General features: G+C 62.3%; 1 protein-coding gene and 1 pseudogene across 1 annotated transcript; both read right to left on the bottom strand.

Annotated features, from left to right (window-relative positions):
- Positions 1-1793: 1793 nt before the first annotated feature.
- Positions 1794-12229, bottom strand: LOC142985772 (uncharacterized; annotated as a pseudogene).
- Positions 12230-16402: 4173 nt separating this feature from the next.
- LOC142985770 (uncharacterized) lies at positions 16403-19796 on the bottom strand. The gene is made up of 3 exons (XM_076134017.1): positions 19568-19796; positions 16751-17276; positions 16403-16463 (listed from the first exon to the last, which is right to left on the bottom strand). Exons 1-3 carry the CDS (start codon positions 19794-19796, stop codon positions 16403-16405), a joined length of 816 nt encoding a protein of 271 aa, XP_075990132.1.
- Positions 19797-21658: the final 1862 nt, after the last annotated feature.

Here is a 21658-nt window from a genome sequence, read left to right as displayed (position 1 = left end):
CGACATCGGGCGTGTGCTCTTCGGGCTCTGTTGGCCGCTGTCCGTAGCTCGGCTATTTCTGGGGTCCACCAGTAGACGGACTTGCGTGCTGGTCGGCGCCGCGCCCTCGGCATGGACGAATCACACACTTTTGCAAGGATGGTCTGCATTCGGCCGGTCAACTCCTCCGTGTCGGCTCCCTCCTCCGGCCTGGGGGCGAACCATCGGTGGACGATGGCCGCCTCCTCCGCCAGCTCTTTGTCGAGCCGGCCCAAATTCCATTTGGGGAAAGTTCCTACGGGCCGCTGCCCACTCGCCATAACTCCCGAGGGAGGGGAGACCTCGAATCTAATATAAAGGTGGTCAGACAGGGTCTCCACCCCCTCCTCCACTCTCCATCCGGCCACCCTGCGCGCGACTGCAGGGGTGGCAAAGGAGAGGTCCACAATGGACCCCCCGTTGGGCCGCACGCAAGTGTGGACTGTCCCCAGGTTGAGCAGGGACAGCCCGGAGAGGAGTCCCCATACCTGGACCGCCTCCCCCCTCCCGTCCGTGACGGGGCAGCCCCACGCCCGGGACTTCGCGTTGAAGTCACCGAGGACTAAGATTGACCCCGGCGACCTGCGAGATACTGCCGCCCTGACAGAGTCAAGGAACGTCTCGAACTCCGCCAGGGAGCGGTTGGGGGAGAAGTACACCCCAACAATGGTGTACTCCCGCCAGCTGACCACGACGTAACCTGGCCCCCTTTCGACGACAATAAGAGGCGGGCCAGCATCCATCCGGACCACCACCGCCACCGAACCGTCGAGGTCCCCGGCCCAGTTAGAATGGGGGGGAACGAAATACGGCTCGCAAGCCACCGCCACATGCACCTGCCACTGCGCGAGGGATTGAAGGAAAAGATCTTGTGCCCTCGCACAGTGGTTAAGATTCGCCTGTAGGAAGCTAGCATGTCGATTACTATCCATTATTATTCTGACATGCTAGCCTCCCTTTCTACCCTCACTGGTCGAGTCGGGGCGGTGGGAGCTCTCCACGCCCCCACGCCCGACCTTCCTTTTACCGTGGGGGGAGCACAAAGCCTCCCCCCCATTAAATGTCCGGCCGGCTTTCCGGCCGCAGCACAAACGCTGCACCGCATGGTTGCGGATTTGCAGGCCGCAGTTTTATGGCCCTCCTCGCCGCACCGGAAGCATATTTTGCTGCGGTCGACGGGAGAGGGACATGTCGGCCTTGTATGGCCAACACCCAAACACTTGTAGCAGCGGAGAGGCCGCTGCTCTAGTAGTCGGACCGTTGCGGAGGTCCATCCGACCATTAATTTGCCCGCCTTCGATATCGTCTTGGTGGCCGCCACCGGACACTCGACTATACACGAGCCCATTCCATCGGGGCCCGCGGTGATTGGGTGGACCTTGACCTGGTCCACCAGACACCCCCCGGCACGAGACACAGCGATGGCCACCTTTTCAACGGTGGCCGTGTCCCCAAGCCCCAGCACCCGCAGATCGGCGCATTTGACGGGGACCGCTACCTCGGCAACCCCGTCGAGGGCGGCCTTCAATTTATCGGCCAGGGCAATGGCCTTGTCCTGGCCTTGGGAGCCTGGGATCTCTATGATCCGGGCCCCTGTGGCGGATCGTCGGAAGTGGACGGACTCAATGCCCAAGTCCGCCGGGTTCACCGCCTCTTCCGCCCGTCCCATAAGTTGGGCATAGGTTACTCCCTTGGCGGCAGCCTCCGCGTTCAGGGTGACCAGCACCGCGGCCGTCTTCGGGGCGGTCAGCTTAGGCTTACCCCGCTGGGTCTTTTTAGCCGCCTTGGGAGCCGATTTCTGAGCCGCTGTGGAGGGTGGAGACTTTTTCCCCTTCCCCTTTCCCTTCCTGACCACCTCCGTCCAAGTTGTAGTTGGGTTCGAGGGACCCGCTGCAGGAGTGGTCTCCATCGCCTCCGGAGTTGGAGGAACCGCCGGCAGTTCGGGGACCGGGGGATGGCTCACCCCCTTTTTGTTTCCCTTTTTCCCCGACTTTTTCCCCGTCTTTTTCGCAGCGGGAGTGGACTCCGCTGCAACAGGAGCCGGAGCAGCCGGAGTAGAGACCGGCACCGGCACCGGCGCCGGGGTGCCAACTGGCCCCACCGGGGCCCTGTCCGCCCTTAGAGGTGGACGAATCCTCGTCTCCGGGAGGAGGCGCTCCTCGATGCCCTCAAAGCGGGCATTAATCATAGTCCCCACCGAGGCTATAATTGATCGCCTAAACTCCTCCAGCAGCTCCCCCATCTGAGGCATGGCACTCGAGACTGCTGGGGCAGGCGGTGGGCAAGTTGCCCTCGTGGCGGTAGTAGCGCTCGCCTGCTCCAACTCCAGCAGCAGCGATTTGCGCTCAGCCTTCAACGCCTCATTCTCCCGGCGGAGGCGAGAAAACTCCACCTGGGTGCGGCGCACCTCGTCCGACACCGTTCTGTCCGCCAGGGCCTCTACAATATCGAGAAGACCCGTCGCCGCCATATTGAGGGTCCTCATATAACCCCCCTTGAGGTTCTTCGACGTGCGCACAACCTCAAAAATGGCTGCTGCACTCACGCCGGCCTGCGCCCTTAGCTGCTCGGCATCGAGCAGATGCGGCGCGTCCAGTGTTGGGCGCTCAAGCCCCTCGTCCGGGTCAAAGATGGGCGCGGGCGCCGGGGGTCCCATTGCGGTACGGGACGAACTCCTCGACGAACGACTCCTGGTAGAAGGAGCACCCGAAGTGGTCCTTCCGCGCCTAGCCACCGGCTCACGTGGAGCAGTGCGGTCCTCGGTCTCGGTTTCCGAGCCCGAAATTTCAGACCCGAGCACCGAGGGCGTTCGGTGTCTCTTACGGCGTGCACCGTCGCCCGAAGACAAAAACTCATCCGGCTCTCCAATTGGGAGCCGCTCCAGCACCACAACAGGAGTAAGGGGCCTGGAACCCCCTCCTCCAACAATCAACGACGGTCGCGCAACACTGGGCGTGCGACGACCCTCCACCACTGCGCAGTCTACACTGCCGGGCTTTTTGCCCCCGATCTCCTCCTCGTTGTTGGGCTTCTCGCCCCTCCCACTGTTAACTTCGGTTTGGTTTTTTAAGTTTAAGAATTCCATATAGAGTCCCACGAGTATGGGGGAAATAAACCGTCCACCCAGGCAGAGCCCCCTGTACCTGGGTAACCCTATTACACGGTGAGGTCGGGCAGGTTTCACCGGAACTTACAAACTAACTTTTTTTAGTGAGGTTAAGTCCTCTTGGCCCGGCCAATTAAGGCAAGGCCCTCGGTCCCAGCAGTGGCCGCGAGACGTGACCACGACACCTCCGCTGGGATAACGAGTTTGAAGGCGGTGACCGAAGTCTGCCCTCCCGGAGACGATACCGAAACCGGGAGAGCCCGCCCTCCCACCGACGGATCACCCGTCCCTCCTCCGTCACCTGTGCCCTCTGCAAGCAGAGGGACACGCACAGTGATTTTTTATAGAGGTTTTCTTCCTCGCGACCGCTGTCTCCCCGACCTCCGACAAGCAGCCCCCGATCCTGACCCAAAAGTTGAGCCAGGCTTGCGGTTTGGGTCCGCCGAGAACAGTACTCAGCGGACACCCCCACCCCGGGCAGGACATGAAAGTCCGCCCCCCCATGGTTTTTTATAGAGGTTTTCCTTCCTCTCTCGTGCAGTGGCGCTCGCGCACCACCACACGGTGTGAAGGGACCTGGTTCTGAGCCTGAAGGCCTCAGAACGAAGCGGTCCCTTCGGGTCTGTCTTGGCTTCGCTAATGCTACTGAGCCCCCTCACCACGACAAGGTGCAGACCCACGAGGGGGAACCTTTTTTTTTTTTTTTTTTTTTTTTTTTTTTGCGTCAGGAAAATGCATTACTGCATGTCCCGCCCCAGGGAGGAAAGCGGGGGTCTGTCGGGCTCTCCCGCCGGCAAGGCGTTCCGGCTAACATGGGCATACCGACTAAAAACCTGACGGTGTTCCTTCTACAGTCACCATAACGTGGCCAGGACGCGGTACCTCCAATCGGATACTCCGCGTCCCAGCCGGTGACGGCCCGCTTTGGATGCGGGCCCTACTTCGAGCGGGGGCGGGCATGATGGTTGCCCCCCCCTAACTCTCCACTTCACGGGGGTGCGCCAGGAACACACAGCGCACTCCCCACCTCTCGGACCTGTTCCCTGTCCAGGCGACGGAGCGTTCCGCCTCCGCCGCCCACAGGTCCGCGTCACGGGGGCCGGAGATCGTCCCGGCGCCTACGACGCCCAGTGCGTCTTGCGCGGGAAGGGAGGGGAGCGTTGATTTCTCGCTCCCGTTCCGCCGCCTCTTTGAGGGAAATGACCTCTTCACAGAATGAGGCGACGGCCGACCACGCTGCCTCGCTCCCGACCATGGACAGAACCACAGCCGAGAGCGAGAGGTCGCTCCCGACCACCCCGGTCAATTGACGGCGCTGCGACGACCACGCCTGGCAGTGTGCCAGCGTATGCAGCGCCGTATCGGGGCAGTCTCCACAGTGATGGCACCTGGGCGTCTGCTCGCGGCCTATGCGACACAGGTACTTGCCGAAACAACCGTGTCCGGTCAAGACCTGTGTCAGCCGATATGTGAGCGCGCCGTGCCCTCTCTCCAGCCACTCCGTGACCGCCGGCCGCACGGCCTCGATGGTTACGAGGCCGGCGCTGGGGTCTTCCAGTCGTCGCTTCCACGCCGCCAGGACATCTTGGCGGAGCTCTGCTCTCCGCGCCTCGACTTCCTGAGGCGCTGGCAGTGAGCCTCCGCCTCGGGCCTCCTCGCGCCATGTATAGAGTGACGCGAGGGCCCCCGCGTCCAAGTCCCACGGCGGCGTTCCGGCCAGTAGGCACGCCACTTCAAAGGAGATCGTGCGGTAGCCTCTCACGGCCCTGACGGCCATCACCCGCTGCGGACGTCGCAGGGCGGCGATGTTTTTGGCCGACAGGGCATTGGCCCAGATGGGAGAGCCATATAGGGCCATTGACCGCACGATCCCGGCGTACAGCCGTCGGCAGGTGTTGTTTGGCCCCCCGAGGTTTGGCAGCAGGCGAGATAGTGCGCCCGCCGCACCTACGAGTTTGGGGGCCAGCCGACTGAAATGGGCTGTGAAGTCCCATCGGCCGTCGAGAGTCAGTCCGAGATACTTCATCGACGGTGCGATGCCGATGGTGACTCCGCCTACTATAATGCTGGATCCGGGTGGAGGGCGGCGTCGGGGCCCATGGAAAAATAGGGCCTCCGACTTTTCTAGTGCCACCTCCAGACCCAGCCGCCGGATGCGAGCGACGACTTGTGCGACCCCAGCTGTGGCCAGCACTTCCGCGTCGCGGTGCGTCTTCCCCCGGGCTGTTACCAACGTGTCGTCGGCATAGCAGAATATGCCGACGCCCGGCGGGAGCGCACCGCGCAGAACGAAATTGTAGCCCACGTTCCACAGGAGAGGGCCTAGAACCGACCCCTGTGGAACCCCACACGTGACTACTTTTCGCGACCAACTGTTCTGACCCGGGTAGACGATCGATCTACCTTCTAGGTAAGCCCCGACAATGCGGCGGAGGTAGAGTGGCACTCTGTGATATTCCAGTGCCACCCGTATGCTGCTCCAGGGGAGGGTGTTGAAGGCGTTGGCGATGTCGAGTGACACCGCCAAGACGACCTCTCCCTGGGCTACTGCGTCCTCCGCCAGGGCCCTGACGCGTGCAATTGCGTCGATCGTGGAGCGCCCTTTGCGGAACCCAAATTGTTGGTCCGCTAGGTCCGGCCCAACACAACTTAGGTGTGCGACGAGGCGGTCTGCAAGGATGCGCTCAAAGAGCTTGCCCACCTCGTCCAGCAACACTATGGGCCGGTACGCGGACGGCGAGTCCGCGGGGCGCCCCTCCTTCTTCAGCAGGACGAGCTTCCCGGTCTTCCACGGTGCCGGGAACTCGCCCCTCTCTATGCACGCGTTGTAGAGCCCCAGTAGTCGGGGCTCGAGGGCCTCTCGAGCCAGGACCCACGCTCGGCCTGGAATGCCGTCGGGCCCTGGGGCGGTGTTCTTAGCCGCGAGGCGTTGCACCGCCACCCTCAGGTCTACCCGGGTCACCGGGGGAATTTCCTCCTCCTCCTCTTCCGTCGTCGTCGTCGGCGTCTCGCCCGGCGGAGCCATGGGCGGCGGGATGTGTGCCGCCCTGAGAGGAAACAGAGCGGACACCACGTTCTCGACCACCTGGGGCTGGAGACTTTGCGTAAGTGGGGGGGCCCAGGGGCGAAGTTTGCCCCTGACCCAGCGATACGGGCGCCCCCACGGATCAGTATCTAGCGTCTCCAGAAGAGTTCCCCAGGCGGCGGTTTTGGCCCTGCTGATTTCAGTGGACAGGGCCTTCTTCGCCGCTCTGTACCTCTCGTACAGCTCCGCCTCTTGCGACTCCGCGTCTGGGGGTCGGCGACGCCTCCTGCGGAGGCGTTGGTAGCGGCGGCGTGCCGCAGTACAATTCTTGCGCAACTGCGCGATTTCCGCCGACCACCAATATACCCTCCGCCGTCCGGGACAGAACCGGACGCGGGGCATCGCAATATCGCAGACGCGGGTCATGTCTGCCCGGAGCCTGTCTGCTTCCGCCTCCACGTTGACGAGGGGGAACCTAACCTAACCTAACCTAACCTAACCTAACCTAACCTAACCTTTTTTTTTTTTTTTTTTTTTTTTTTTTTTTTTTGTTCACTCGGTTAATGCATGAAATTGCATCCCCAGCGCCCGGGGGAGCGCTGGGGTATGTGGGGCTCTCCGAACCAGAAGGGCTAGGCCTACCCACTAAACCACCGAGGTGTTGCCTCCTCCTCGCCGCATAGTGCCGAGGCCACGGGAACGCTTTAAGCACATATCCGCGACCCCGACGCGGCCGTCCACACATGGACTCCTCCACAGTGTGGGACGACACCCCAACACACGGGTGCCGTCCCCCCACTATGCCCCCTTGTGCAATGGCCAGCAAACTCCCCCGAGTTCGCCAGCCAGGGGGCCTTCGGAAGCCGGGACAGGCCACGCGCAGATGCGCAGCATGTCCCGGCCGCCGGCGGCGGAAGATGTGTAGGCCGCCGCCACCTCCTCTCCGGCCGCCAAGCCCAAGAGCAGCGGTCCGCCCACTCCAGCTGCCCAGCAGCCTAGGCCACTGACCCAAGAGCGGAGTGTCCCACGCTCCGACTCCAGCTGCCCCGTGACCCTAGCCACCGAACCCAAGAGCGGCAGTCCGCCCGCTACTACTCCAGCTGCCCAGCGGCCCCACCACCAGCCGCCATGGGTTAAGAGCCGGGTCCGACCGCCCGACCCCCGGCTCCCCACGGCAGCCCCACCGTTGCCGCATCTCGCGGTGCGGCCCCGCCCAGTCGCGGAGATAGGGTACACCCCTTCCTCCGCGACCAGCCTCTCCAAAACCGGCCAGACTGCTCCTCTCAGCCCAGCCGGCCGGCCGCTTTTGGTCCCCCGGGGTAAGACGGTACCGCCCAGACAGGGAAGCGGCCTCTCCACTGGATCTCTCTTAGCTTCACCGCAAACGAGTGTCCCACACCACTCGGTTGCGGCTACTGAGCCCCCCCACCACTGCAAGGTGGAGATCCCTCGGGGGGGAACCTAACCTAACCTAACCTTTTTTTTTTTTTTTTTTTTTTTTTTAACTCGGTTAATGCATGAAATTGCATCCCCAGCGCCCGGGGGAGCGCTGGGGTATGTGGGGCTCTCCGAACCAGAAGGGCTAGGCCTACCCACTAAACCACCGAGGTGTTGCTTCCTCCTCCGCATAATGTCGAGGCTGCGGGATCGCTTAAAGCACGCAACCGCAGCCCCGACGCGGCTGTCCAATCATGGACCCGTCCACAGTGTGGGACGACACCGCAACACACTGGTGCCGTCCCTCCACATGCCCCCTCGTGCAATGGCCAGAAAACTCCCCCGAGTTCGCCGGCCGAAGAGGGCCTTCGGAGGCCGGGACAGACTGCGCGCAGATGCGCAGTATGTCCCGGCCTCCGGTATAATCCGCACCGGCCACTGAGCCCGGAGGTGGCAGACTGCCCTCTCACGGATCAGGTGGCCCCACAACTTCTCCTACCTACTTCTACTACGGCGGGGGGAGGAGGTGCGCGTACCTCCTTCTTCTTACACCCCGCCTCCGCTGGCGGCGCGGGTCGGAGGAAGACACCTCACGATCCCGCTCCGCGGCCTCCTTCTGCGACATGACTGACTCGCAGAAGGAGGCTACCGCCCTCCAGGACCCCTCGCTGTTCAGCATCGCGCTGATGACGCTAGTTAGCGAGAGGTCCCCCTCCACAAACGCCGACATGGCGTGCCTCTGCGGCGCCCAGGCCGCGCACTCAGCTAGTGTGTGGTGCGCCGTGTCTTGTGGCGCGTCACACTCGTGGCAGGCCGGCGTTGGTTCCCGGCCCGCAATCTGGTGCAGGTACTTACCGAAACATCCGTGTCCGGTAAGTACCTGCACCAGCCGGAAGGACAGAACCCCCCACTTCCTACTTAACCATCGGGACAGGTGGGGCTGGATTGCCTCTACCGTGTCCCGGCCAGCGACTGGGGACAGCAATTGTTCACTCCACCTCTCTATCAGGTCTGTATGCGCCTCCGATCTGATCCTCCTCACTTCTTCAAAGGTTGGTTGCTCGCCCCGATTTCGTGCCTCTATTTTGTAGGCATACACCCGCGCCAAGACTCCCGCCTGAAGCTCCCAGGGGGGGTCGCCCGCCAATAGGGTAGCCGCCGTCCACGATATGGTACGGTACCCCCTGATCGCTCTCACCGCTATCACCCTCTGGGGTCTCCTCGGAGCATCCGCCCACACGGGGGCACCGTACAGCGCCATGCTCCGGACTATACCAATATAAAGGCGCCGGCAGGCCGAGCCCGGGCCCCCCAAATTAGGTAGCAGCCGGCCTAGAGCGGCCGCTGCGGCAATCAGCTTCGGGGCCATTTGTGTGAAGTGGGCCCCAAAGTTCCACCGTCCATCTAATGTGAGGCCCAGGTATTTGAGTTGGGCCCTCACCGGCACCTCCACTCCCTGGACGACTATTCGCGCGTCCGGGGGAGGTCCCCGCCGCGGTCCGTGGAAAAGGAGGGCCTCCGTCTTAGTCAAGGAGACCCTCAAGCCCAGAAGTGCAAGCCGGTCCACCACCAGAGACACGGCGATTGTGGCCAGCCGCGCCGCCTCCTCATAAGACCCGCCCCGGGCAGCGACGAAAGTGTCGTCCGCATAACCTATAACCTCCGCTCCGGGAGGAACCGGCCCCCGAAGGAGCCAATCATATCCAATGTTCCACAGGGTCGGACCCAAAACCGACCCCTGTGGAACTCCGCACGTCATTCGGCGCGCATATTTTCGTCCGTCTCGGCTCTCCCACACTATCTCCCTGTCCTGGAGGTATGCCCCCAACAGCTTCCGGAGGTAGGGGGGCACCCCATGGTACCGGAGTGCCTCCATGATCGTCTCAAACGGAATGCTGTTGAAGGCGTTTGCCACATCCAAAGATACCCCCAGGACGACATCTCCAGCCGCAACCGCTCGTTTACTGGACTCCTTCAGGGCTGTTAAGGCGTCTAAGGTGGACCGCCCTGCCCTAAATCCGTACTGGGCCTCCGAAAGCTGGGGCCCAACCGTCTCCAAGTGCTGGACGAGACGAGATGCGATGATCTTCTCCAGCAACTTGCCCGTCTCGTCCAGCAAAACAATTGGCCTGTACGCCGAGGGGGAATCAGGTGGTCGATCTCCCCCTTTCGGGAGTAGGCACAAACGTCCGACCTTCCATTGTTTCGGGAACTCTCCCCTGCTGAAACATGCATTGAAGAGTCCCCGAAGCTGTTCTCCCAGATGTTTGAGCGCGACTGTCAGCACTCGTCCCGGAACGCCGTCAGGTCCCGGAGCCGTTTTCCTGCCACGAAGGCGGTCCAGGGCCAGCTCCATCTCTCCCTCGGATATTAGGGGGGGAGCCTCTTCCTCTGCGGGCTCCGGAGTAGGAGGAGCCATCATCGGGGGCGTGTGTCCCGGCGAATTGGGGAACAGTTCGCCCACCACCCTGCCGAGAAGATCCGGCTGTAGGGTCTCCGTTAACGGGGCGCCAAGGTTGCGTAACTTCTTCCGAGCCGCTCGGTAGGGACGCCCCCACGGGTCTCTGTCTAGGTCCGCCAGGATCTCCTCAAAGGCGGCCGATTTGGCTTGGCTTATGGCCAGTTGCAGGGCGCGCTTGGCAGCTCGGTACTGCTCCCGCAATTCCGCCAGTTCGGCTTCGGCTCTCTCCCGGTCCGGAGCTCGTCGGTTGCGTGTCCGACATCGGGCGTGCGCTCTTCGGGCTCCGTTGGCCAATTGTCTCAGCTCGGCTATCTCCGGGGTCCACCAGTAAACGGACTTGCGTGGTGGTCGACGTCGCGCCCTCGGCATGGCCGAATCACATACCTCGGTGAGGATGGTGTGCATCCGGCCGGCCAACACCTCCATGTCGGCTCCCTCCTCCGTCCTGGGGGCGAACCATCGGTGGACGATGGCCGCCTCCTCCGCCAGCGCCTTGTCGAGCCTGCCTAAGTTCCACCTGGGGAAGGTGCTGACGGGCCGTTGCCCACTCGCCGCACCTCCCGAGGGAGGGGAGACCTCAAACCTGATGTACAGGTGGTCAGATAGGGTCTCGACATCCTCCTCCACCCTCCATCCGACTACCCTAGCGCGACTGCAGGAGTGGCAAAGGAGAGGTCCACAACGGACCCCCCGTTGTGGCGCACGCAAGTGTGGACTGTCCCCAGGTTGAGCAGGGACAGCCCCGAGAGGAGTCCCCATACCTGGACCGCCTCCCCCCTCCCGTCCGTGACGGGGCAGCCCCACGCCCGGGACTTCGCGTTGAAGTCGCCGAGGACTAAGATAGACCCCGGCGACCTGCGAGATACTGCCGCCCTGACAGAGTCCAGGAACGTCTCGAACTCTGCCAGGGAGCGATTGGGGGAGAAGTACACCCCAACAATGGTGTACTCCCGCCAGCTGACCACGACATAACCTTGCCCCCTTTCGACAACAATAAGAGGCGGGCCAGCATCCATCCGGACCACCACCGCCACCGAACCGTCGAGGTCCCCGGCCCAGTTAGAATGGGGGGGGACGAAATACGGCTCGCAAGCCACCGCCACCTGCACCTGCCACTGCGCGAGGGATTGAAGGAAAAGATCTTGTGCCCTCGCACAGTGGTTAAGATTCGCCTGAAGGAAGCTAGCATGTCGACTACAATCCATTATTATTCTGACATGCTAGCCTCCCTTTCTGCCCTCGCTGGTCGAATCGGGGCGGTGGGAGCTCTCCACGCCCCCACGCCCGACTTTCCTTTTACCGTGGGGGGAGCACAAAGCCTCCCCCCCATTAAATGTCCGGCCGGCTTTCCGGCCGCAGCGCAAACGCCGCACCGCATGGTTGTGGATTTGCAGGCCGCAGTTTTATGGCCCTCCTCGCCGCACCGGAAGCACAATTTGCTGCGGTCGACGGAAGAGGGACATGTCGGCCTGGTATGGCCAACGCCCAAACATCTGTAGCAGCGGAGAGGCCGCTGCTCTAGTAAGCGGACCGTTGCGGAGGTCCATCCGACCATTAATTTGCCCGCCTTTGAGATAGTCTTGGTGGCCGCCACCGGACACTCGACTATGCACGAGCCCATTCCATCGGGGCCCGCGGTAATTGGGTGGACCTTGACCTGGTCCACCAGACACCCCCCGGCACGAGACACAGCGATGGCCACCTTTTCAACGGTGGCCGTGTCCCCAAGCCCCAGCACCCGCAGATCGGCGCATTTGACGGGGACCGCTACCTCGGCAACCCCGTCAAGGGCGGTCTTCAATTTATCGGCCAGGGCAACGGCCTTGTCCTGGCCTTGGGAGCCTGGGATCTCTATGATCCGGGCCCCTGTGGCGGATCGGCGAAAGTGGACGGACTCAATGCCCAGGTCCGCCGGGTTCACCGCCTCCTCTGCCCGCTCCATGAGCTGGGCGTACGTCACTCCCTTAGCGGCAGCCTCCGTGTTCAGGGTGACCAGTACCGCGGCCGTCTTCGGGGCAGTCAGCTTAGGCTTGGCCCGCTGGGTCTTCTTAGCCGCCTGGGAGGCCGGTTTTTGTGCCGCCGTGGAGGGGGGGGACTTTTTCCCCTTACCCTTTCCTTTCCTGACCACCTCCGTCCAAGTTGTTGCTGGATTCGAGGGACCCGCTACAGGAGTGGTCTCCATCGCCTCCGGAGTCGGAGGAACCGCCGGCAGTTCGGGGACCGGGGGATGGCTCACCCCCTTTTTATTCCTCTTGTTTTTCCCCGTCTTTTTCCCCGACTTTTTCGCAGCGGGAGTGGACTCCGCTGCAACAGGTGCCGGAGCAGAGACCGGCGCCGGCACCGGCGCCAGGGTGCCAACTGGCACCACCGGGGCCCTGTCCGCCCTTAGAGGTGGGCGAATTCTCGTCTCCGGGAGGAGGCGCTCCTCGATGCCCTCGAAGCGGGCATTAATCATGGTCCCCACTGAGGCTATAATTGAGCGCCTGAACTCCTCTAGCAGCTCTCCTATCTGAGGCATGGCACTCGAGACTGCTGGGGCAGGCGGTGGGCAAGTTGCCCTCGTGGCGGTTGTAGTGCTCGCCTGTTCCAGCTCCAGCAGCAGGGATTTGCGCTCAGCTTTCAGCGCCTCATTCTCCCGGCGGAGGCGAGAAAACTCCACCTGGGTGCGGCGCACCTCGTCCGACACCGTTCTATCCGCCAGGGCCTCTACAATGTCTAGAAGACCCGTCGCCGCCACATTGAGGGTCCTCATATAACCCCCCTTCAGGTTTTTCGAAGTGCGCACAACCTCGAATATGGCCGCTGCACTCACGCCGGCCTGCGCCCTTAATTGTTCGGCATCGAGCAGATGCGGCGCGTCCAGTGTTGGGCGCTCAAGCCCCTCGTCCGGGTCAAAGATGGGCGCCGGGGGTCCCATTGCGGTACGGGACGAACTCCTCGACGACCGACTCCGGGTAGAAGGAGCACCCGAAGTGGTCCTTCCGCGCCTAGCCACCGGCTCACGTGGAGCAGTGCGGTCCTCGGTCTCGGTTTCCGAGCCCGAAATTTCAGACCCGAGTACCGAGGGCGTTCGGTGTCTTTTACGGCGTGCACCGTCACCCGAAGACAAAAACTCATCCGGCTCTCCGATTGGGAGCCGCTCCAGCACCACAACGGGAGTAAGGGGCCTGGAACCCCCTCCTCCGACAATCAACGAGGGTCGCGCAACACTGGGCATGCGACGACCCTCCACCACTGCGCAGTCTACACTGCCGGGCTTTTTGCCCCCGATCTCTTCACTATTGGGCTTCTCGCCCCTCCCACTGTTTACGTCGATTTGGTTTTGATAAAAAGGTTCCATAAAGAGTCCCACGAGTATGGGGGAAATAAACCGTCCACCCAGGCAGAGCCCCCTGTACCTGGGTAACCCTATTACACGGTGAGGTCGGGCAGGTTTCACCGGATCTTACAAACTAACTTTTTTTAGTGAGGTTAAGTCCTCTTGGCCCGGCCAATTAAGGCAAGGCCCTCGGTCCCAGCAGTGGCCGCGAGACGTGACCACGACACCTCCGCTGGGATAACGAGTTTGAGGGCGGTGACCGAAGTCTGCCCTCCCGGAGACGATACCGAAACCGGGAGAGCCCGCCCTCCCACCGACGGATCACCCGTCCCTCCTCCGTCACCTGTGCCCTCTGCAAGCAGAGGGACACGCACAGTGATTTTTTATAGAGGTTTTCTTCCTCGCGACCGCTGTCTCCCCGACCTCCGACAAGCAGCCCCCGATCCTGACTCAAAAATTGAGCCAGGCTTGCGGTTTGGGTCCGCCGAGAACAGTACTCAGCGGACACCCCCACCCCGGGCAGGACATGAAAGTCCGCCCCCCCCATGGTTTTTTATAGAGGTTTTCCTTCCTCTCTCGTGCAGTGGCGCTCGCGCACCACCACACGGTGTGAAGGGACCTGGTTCTGAGCCTGAAGGCCTCAGAACGAAACGGTCCCTTCGGGTCTGTCTTGGCTTCGCTAATGCTACTGAGCCCCCTCACCACGACAAGGTGCAGACCCACGAGGGGGAACCTAACCTAACCTTTTTTTTTTTTTTTTTTTTTTTTTTTTTTTAACTCGGTTAATGCATGAAATTGCATCCCCAGCGCCCGGGGGAGCGCTGGGGTATGTGGGGCTCTCCGAACCAGAAGGGCTAGGCCTACCCACTAAACCACCGAGGTGTTGCTTCCTCCTCCGCATAATGTCGAGGCTGCGGGATCGCTTAAAGCACGCAACCGCAGCCCCGACGCGGCTGTCCATCAACGGACCCGTCCACAGTGTGGGACGACACCGCAACACACTGGTGCCGTCCCTCCACACGCCCCCTCGTGCAATGGCCAGAAAACTCCCCCGAGTTCGCCGGCCGAAGAGGGCCTTCGGAGGCCGGGACAGAATGCGCGCAGATGCGCAGTATGTCCCGGCCTCCGGTACAATCCGCACCGACCGCCGAGCCCGGAGGTGGCAGACTGCCCTCTCCCGGACCAGGCGGCCCAACAACTTCTCCTACTACTACTGACTACGGCGGGGGGAGGAGGTGTGCATACCTCCTTCTTCGTACACCCCGCCTCCGCTGGCGGCGCGGGTCGGAGGAAGACGCCTCACGATCCCGCTCCGCGGCCTCCTTCTGCGAAATGACTGACTCGCAGAAGGTGGCCACCGCCCTCCAGGACCCCTCGCTATTCAGCATCGAGCTGATCACGTTAGTTAGCGAGAGGTCCCCCTCCACAAACGCCGACATGGCGTGCCTCTGCGGCGCCCAGGCCGCGCACTCGACCAGTGTGTGGTGCGCCGTATCTGTTGGCGCGTCACATTCGTGGCAGGCCGGCGTTGGTTCCCGGCCCGCAATCTGGTGCAGGTACTTACCGAAACAACCGTGTCCGGTAAGTACCTGCACCAGCCGGAAGGACAGAACCCCCCACTTTCTTCCCAGCCATCGTGAAAGGTGTGGCTGGATCGCCTCCACCGTGTCCCGGCCGGCGACTGGGGACCGCAATTGTTCGTCCCATCTCTGGACCAGGTCGGTTTGCGCCTCTGACCTGGTCCTCCGCACTTCGTCAAAGTCAGGGCGTTCGCCCCGCGTTCTTGCCTCTATTTTGCAGGCATACACCCGCGCCAAGACCCCCGCCTGAAGCTCCCAGGGAGGGTCGCCCGCCAAAAGGGTGGCCGCCGTCCACGATATGGTACGGTACCCCCTGATCGCTCTCACCGCTATCACCCTCTGGGGTCTCCTCAACAATACTAAGTTTTTAGCGGTGAGAGCGTCCGCCCACACGGGGGCACCGTACAGCGCCATGCTTCGGACGATGCCGGTATAAAGGCGCCGGCAGGCCGAGCCCGGGCCCCCCAAATTAGGGAGCAGCCGACCTAGAGCGGCCGCTGCGGCGATTAGCTTCGGGGCTAATTGTGTAAAGTGGGCCCCGAAGTTCCACCGTCCGTCCAGGGTGAGGCCCAGATATTTAAGTTGGGCCCTCACCGGCACCTCCACTCCCTGGACGACAATGCGCGCGTCCGGGGGAGGTCCCCTCCGCGGTCCATGGAATAGGAGGGCCTCCGTCTTCGTTAAGGAGACCCTCAGGCCCAAAAGCGCAAGCCGGTCCACCACCAGCGACACGGCGATTGTTGCCAGTCGCGCCGCCTCCTCATAAGTCCTCCCCCGGGCTGCTACGAAGGTGTCATCCGCGTATCCGATGACTTCCGCGCCGGGGGGAACTGGCCCGCGGAGGAGCCAGTCGTATCCGATGTTCCACAGGGTCGGACCAAGAACCGACCCCTGTGGAACACCGCACGTCATTCGCCGCGCGTACCGTCGGCCATCACGGCCCTCCCAAACTATTTCTCTGTCCTGGAGGTACGCCCCCAACAGCTTCCGGAGATAGGGGGGCACCCCATGGTACCGGAGTGCCTCCATTATGGTCTCGAACGGAATGCTGTTGAAGGCATTCGCTACATCTAGCGATACCCCCAGGACGACATCTCCAGCCGCAACCGCTCCTTTGCTTGACTCCTTCAGGGCTGTTAAGGCGTCTAGGGTTGACCGCCCTGCCCTAAATCCGTACTGGGCCTCCGAAAGCTGGGGCCCAACTGTCTCTAAGTGCTGGACGAGACGAGATGCGATGATCTTCTCCAGTAACTTGCCCGTCTCGTCCAGCAAAACAATCGGCCTATACGCCGAGGGGGAGTCAGGTGGTCGATCTCCCCCTTTCGGGAGCAGGCACAAGCGTCCGACTTTCCACTGTTTCGGGAACTCTCCTCTGCTGATGCATGCGTTGAAGAGTCCCCGAAGCTGCTCTCCCAAGTGTTTGAGGGCGAGTGCCAATACTCTTCCTGGAACGCCGTCAGGCCCCGGAGCCGTTTTCCTGCCGCGAAGGCGGTCCATGGCCAGCTCCATCTCTCCCTCTGAAATTGAGGGGGGAGCCTCTTCCTCTGTGGGCTCCGGAGTAGGAGGAGCCATCACCGGGGGCGTGTGTCCCGGCGAATTGGGGAACAGTTCGCCCACCACCCTGCCGAGAAGATCCGGCTGTAGGGTCTCCGTTAAGGGGGCGCCAAGATTGCGTAATTTCTTCCGAGCCGCTCGGTAGGGACGCCCCCACGGGTCTCTGTCAAGATCCGCCAGGATCTCCTCAAAGGCGGCCGATTTGGCTTGGCTTATGGCCAGTTGTAGGGCTCGCTTGGCAGCTCCGTACTGTTCCCGCAGTTCCGCCAGTTCAACATCGGCTCCCTCCCGGCCCGGAGCTCGCCGGTTCCGTGCTTGACAACGGGCGTGTGCTCTACGGGCTCTGTTGGCCGCTATCCGTAGTTCGGCTATCTCCGGGGTCCACCAGTAGACGGACTTGCGTGCTGGTCGACGTCGCGCCCTCGGCATGGCCGCATCACACACCTCAGTGAGGATGGTGTGCATCCGGCCGGCCAACACCTCCGTGTCGGCTCCCTCCTCCGGCCTGGGGGCGAACCATCGGTGAACGATGGCCGCCTCCTCCGCCAGCTCCTTGTCGAGCCGGCCCAAGTTCCACCTAGGGAAGGTGCCGACGGGCCGCCGCACACTCGCCGCACCTCCCGAGGGAGGGGAGACCACAAATCTGATGTAGAGGTGATCAGATAGGGTCTCGACATCCTCCTCCACCCTCCATCCAGCCACTCTGCGCGCGACTGCAGGGGTGGCAAAGGAGAGGTCCACAATGGACCCCCCGTTGTGCCGCACGCAAGTGTGGGCTGTCCCCAGGTTGAGCAGGGACAGCCCGGAGAGGAGTCCCCAAACTTGGACTGCCTCCCCCCTCCCGTCCGTGACGGGGCAGCCCCACGCCCGGGACTTAGCGTTGAAGTCGCCGAGGACCAAGATGGACCCCGGCGACCTGCGAGACACAGCCGCCCTGACAGAGTCCAGGAATGCCTCGAACTCTGCCAGGGAGCGGTTGGGGGAGAAGTACGCCCCAACAATGGTGTACTCCCCCCAGCCGACCACGACGTAACCTGCCCCCCTTTCGAAGACAACAAGAGGGGGGCCAACACCCATCCGGACCACCACCGCCACCGAACCGTCAAAGTCCCCGGCCCAGTTAGAATGGGGGGGGACAAAATACGGCTCGCAAGCCACCGCCACATGCACCTGCCACTGCGCGAGGGATTGAAGGAGGAGATCCTGTGCCCTCGCACAGTGGTTGAGGTTCGCCTGTAGGAAGCTAGCATGTCGACTACAATCCATTATTATTCTGACATGCTAGCCTCCCTGTCTGCCCTCACAGATCGAGTCGGGGCGGTGGGAGCTCTCCACGCCCCCACGCCCGACCTTCCTTTTACCGTGGGGGGAGCACAAAGCCTCCCCCCCATTAAATGTCCGGCCGGCTTTCCGGCCGCAGCGCAAACGCTGCACCGCATGGCTGCGGATTTGCAGGCCGCAGTTTTATGGCCCTCCTCGCCGCACCGGAAGCACATTTTGCTGCGGTCGACGGGGGAGGGACATGTCGGCCTTGTATGGCCAACACCCAAACACCTGTAGCAGCGGAGAGGCCGCTGCTCTAGTAATCGGACCGTTGCTGAGGTCCATCCGACCATTATTTTGCCCGCCTTTGATATAGTCTTGGTGGCCGCCACCGGGCACTCGACTATACACGAGCCCATTCCATCGGGGCCCGCGGTGATTGGGTGGACCTTGACCTGGTCCACCAGACACCCCCCGGCACGAGACACCGCGATGGCCACCTTTTCAACGGTGGCCGTGTCCCCAAGCCCCAGCACCCGCAGATCGGCGCATTTGACGGGGACCGCTACCTCGGCAACCCCGTCGAGGGCAACTTTCAACTTATCGGCCAGGGCATTGGCCTTGTCCTGGCCTTGGGCGCCTGGGATCTCTATGATCCGGGCCCCTGTGGCGGATCGGCGGAAGTGGACGGACTCAATGCCCAAGTCCGCCGGGTTCACCGCCTCTTCCGCCCGCTCCATAACCTGAGCATAGGTAACCCCCTTGGCGGCAGCCTCTGTGTTGATGGTGACCAGTGCGCACGACCTCAAAAATGGCCGCTGCACTCACGCCGGCCTGCGCCCTTAATTGTTCGGCGTCGAGCAGATGCGGCGCCTCCAGTGTTGGGCGCTCAAGCCCCTCGTCCGGGTCAAAGATGGGCGCCGGGGGTCCCATTGCGGTACGGGACGAACTCCTCGATGAACGACTTCTGGTAGATGGAGCACCCGAAGTGGTCCTTCCGCGCCTAGCCACCGGCTCACGTGGAGCAGTGCGGTCCTCGGTCTCGGTTTCCGAGCCCGAAATTTCAGACCCGAGCACCGAGGGCGTTCGGTGTCTTTTACGGCGTGCACCGTCGCCCGAAGACATAAACTCATCCGGCTCTCCGATTGGGAGCCGCTCCAGCACCACAACGTGAAGTGGACGGACTCAATGCCCAAGTCCGCCGGGTTCACCGCCTCTTCCGCCCGCTCCATAACCTGAGCATAGGTAACCCCCTTGGCGGCAGCCTCTGTGTTGATGGTGACCAGTACCGCGGCCGTCTTTGGGGCGGTCAGTTTAGGCTTGGCCCGCTGGGTCTTTTTAGCCCCCTGGGAAGCCGATTTCTGTGCCGCCGTGGAGGGGGAGGACTTTTTCCCCTTACCCTTTCCCTTTCTTACCACCTCCGACCAAGTTGTAGCTGGGTTCGAGGGACCCGCTACAGGAGTGGTCTCCATCGCCTCCGGAGTTGGAGGAACCGCCGGCAGTTCGGGGACCGGGGGATGGCTCACCCCCTTTTTACTTCCCTTTTTCCCCGACTTTTTCCCCGACTTTTTCGCAGCGGGAGTGGACTCCGCTGCAACAGGAGCCGTAACCGGCACCGACACCGGCGCCGGAGTGCCAACTGGCACCACCGGGGCCCTGTCCGCCCTTAGAGGTGGGCGTATTCTCGTCTCCGGGAGGAGGCGCTCCTCGATGCCCTCGAAGCGGGCATTAATCATTGTCCCCACCGAGGCTATTAATGATCGCCTAAACTCCTCCAGCAGCTCCCCCATCTGAGGCATGGTACTCGAGACTGCTGGGGCAGGCGGTGGGCAGGTTGCCCTCGTGGCGGTCGTAGCGCTCGCCTGCTCCAACTCGAGCAGCAGCGACTTACGCTCAGCCTTTAACGCGTCGTTCTCACGGCGGAGGCGAGAAAACTCCACCTGGATGCGACGCACCTCGTCCGACACCGTTCTGTCCGCGAGGGCCTCTACAATGTCTAGAAGACCCGTCGCCGCCACATTGAGGGTCCTCATATAACCCCCCTTGAGGTTCTTAGACGTGCGCACGACCTCAAAAATGGCCGCTGCACTCACGCCGGCCTGCGCCCTTAATTGTTCGGCGTCGAGCAGATGCGGCGCCTCCAGTGTTGGGCGCTCAAGCCCCTCGTCCGGGTCAAAGATGGGCGCCGGGGGTCCCATTGCGGTACGGGACGAACTCCTCGATGAACGACTTCTGGTAGATGGAGCACCCGAAGTGGTCCTTCCGCGCCTAGCCACCGGCTCACGTGGAGCAGTGCGGTCCTCGGTCTCGGTTTCCGAGCCCGAAATTTCAGACCCGAGCACCGAGGGCGTTCGGTGTCTTTTACGGCGTGCACCGTCGCCCGAAGACATAAACTCATCCGGCTCTCCGATTGGGAGCCGCTCCAGCACCACAACGGGAGTAAGGGGCCTGGAACCCCCTCCTCCGACAATCAACGACGGTCGCGCAACACTGGGCGTGCGACGACCCTCCACCACTGCGCAGTCTACACTGCCGGGCTTTTTGCCCCCGATCTCTTCACTATTGGGCTTCTCGCCCCTCCCACTGTTGTCTTCATTTTGTTTGATATTAAAAGGTTCCATAAAGAGTCCCACGAGTATGGGGGAAATAAACCGTCCACCCAGGCAGAGCCCCCTGTACCTGGGTAACCCTATTACACGGTGAGGTCGGGCAGGTTTCACCGGATCTTACAAACTAACTTTTTTTAGTGAGGTTAAGTCCTCTTGGCCCGGCCAATTAAGGCAAGGCCCTCGGTCCCAGCAGTGGCCGCGAGACGTGACCACGACACCTCCGCTGGGATAACGAGTTTGAGGGCGGTGACCGAAGTCTGCCCTCCCGGAGACGATACCGAAACCGGGAGAGCCCGCCCTCCCACCGACGGATCACCCGTCCCTCCTCCGACACCTGTGCCCTCTGCAAGCAGAGGGACACGCACAGTGATTTTTTATAGAGGTTTTCTTCCTCGCGACCGCTGTCTCCCCGACCTCCGACAAGCAGCCCCCGATCCTGACCCAAAAGTTGAGCCAGGCTTGCGGTTTGGGTCCGCCGAGAACAGTACTCAGCGGACACCCCCACCCCGGGCAGGACATGAAAGTCCGCCCCCCCATGGTTTTTTATAGAGGTTTTCCTTCCTCTCTCGTGCAGTGGCGCTCGCGCACCACCACACGGTGTGAAGGGACCTGGTTCTGAGCCTGAAGGCCTCAGAACGAAACGGTCCCTTCGGGTCTGTCTTGGCTTCGCTAATGCTACTGAGCCCCCTCACCACGACAAGGTGCAGACCCACGAGGGGGGAACCTAACCTAACCTAACCTTTTTTTTTTTTTTTTTTTTTTTTTTTTTTTTTTTTTTTTTTTTTTTTTTTTTGCGTCAGGAAAATGCATTACTGCATGTCCCGCCCCAGGGAGGAAAGCGGGGGTCTGTCGGGCTCTCCCGCCGGCAAGGCGTTCCGGCTGACTTGGGCATACCGACTAAAAACCTGACGGTGTTCCTTCTACAGTCACCATAACGTGGCCAGGACGCGGTACCTCCAATCGGATACTCCGCGTCCCAGCCGGTGACGGCCCGCTTTGGATGCGGGCCCTACTTCGAGCGGGGGCGGGCATGATGGTTGCCCCCCCCTAGCTCTCCACTTCACGGGGGTGCGCCAGGAACACACAGCGCACTCCCCACCTCTCGGACCTGTTCCCTGTCCAGGCGACGGAGCGTTCCGCCTCCGCCGCCCACAGGTCCGCGTCACGGGGGCCGGAGATCATCCCGGCGCCTACGACGCCCAGTGCGTCTTGCGCGGGAAGGGAGGGGAGCGTTGATTTCTCGCTCCCGTTCCGCCGCCTCTTTGAGGGAAATGACCTCTTCACAG

The sequence above is a fragment of the Anticarsia gemmatalis genome, chromosome W, assembly GCF_050436995.1.
Source record: "Anticarsia gemmatalis isolate Benzon Research Colony breed Stoneville strain chromosome W, ilAntGemm2 primary, whole genome shotgun sequence".
NCBI lineage: Eukaryota > Metazoa > Arthropoda > Insecta > Lepidoptera > Erebidae > Anticarsia > Anticarsia gemmatalis.
The sequence above is the reverse complement of the archived record's forward strand: the minus strand, read 5'-3'. Positions and strand labels throughout refer to the sequence as shown.

Excerpts from the sequence above, each read along its gene's own strand:
- LOC142985770 (XM_076134017.1), bottom strand. The coding sequence starts at position 19,796 with ATGAGGACCCTCAATGTGGCGGCGACGGGTCTTCTAGACATTGTAGAG. Across the intron at positions 17,277-19,567 it reads GCCTGCCCCAGCAGTCTCGA|CCCACACTTGCGTGCGGCAC; the intron begins GTACCATGCCTC and ends ACCTGGGGACAG. Across the intron at positions 16,464-16,750 it reads CTGGCGGAACTGCGGGAACA|AGGGAGAGATGGAGCTGGCC; the intron begins GTACGGAGCTGC and ends CCTCAATTTCAG.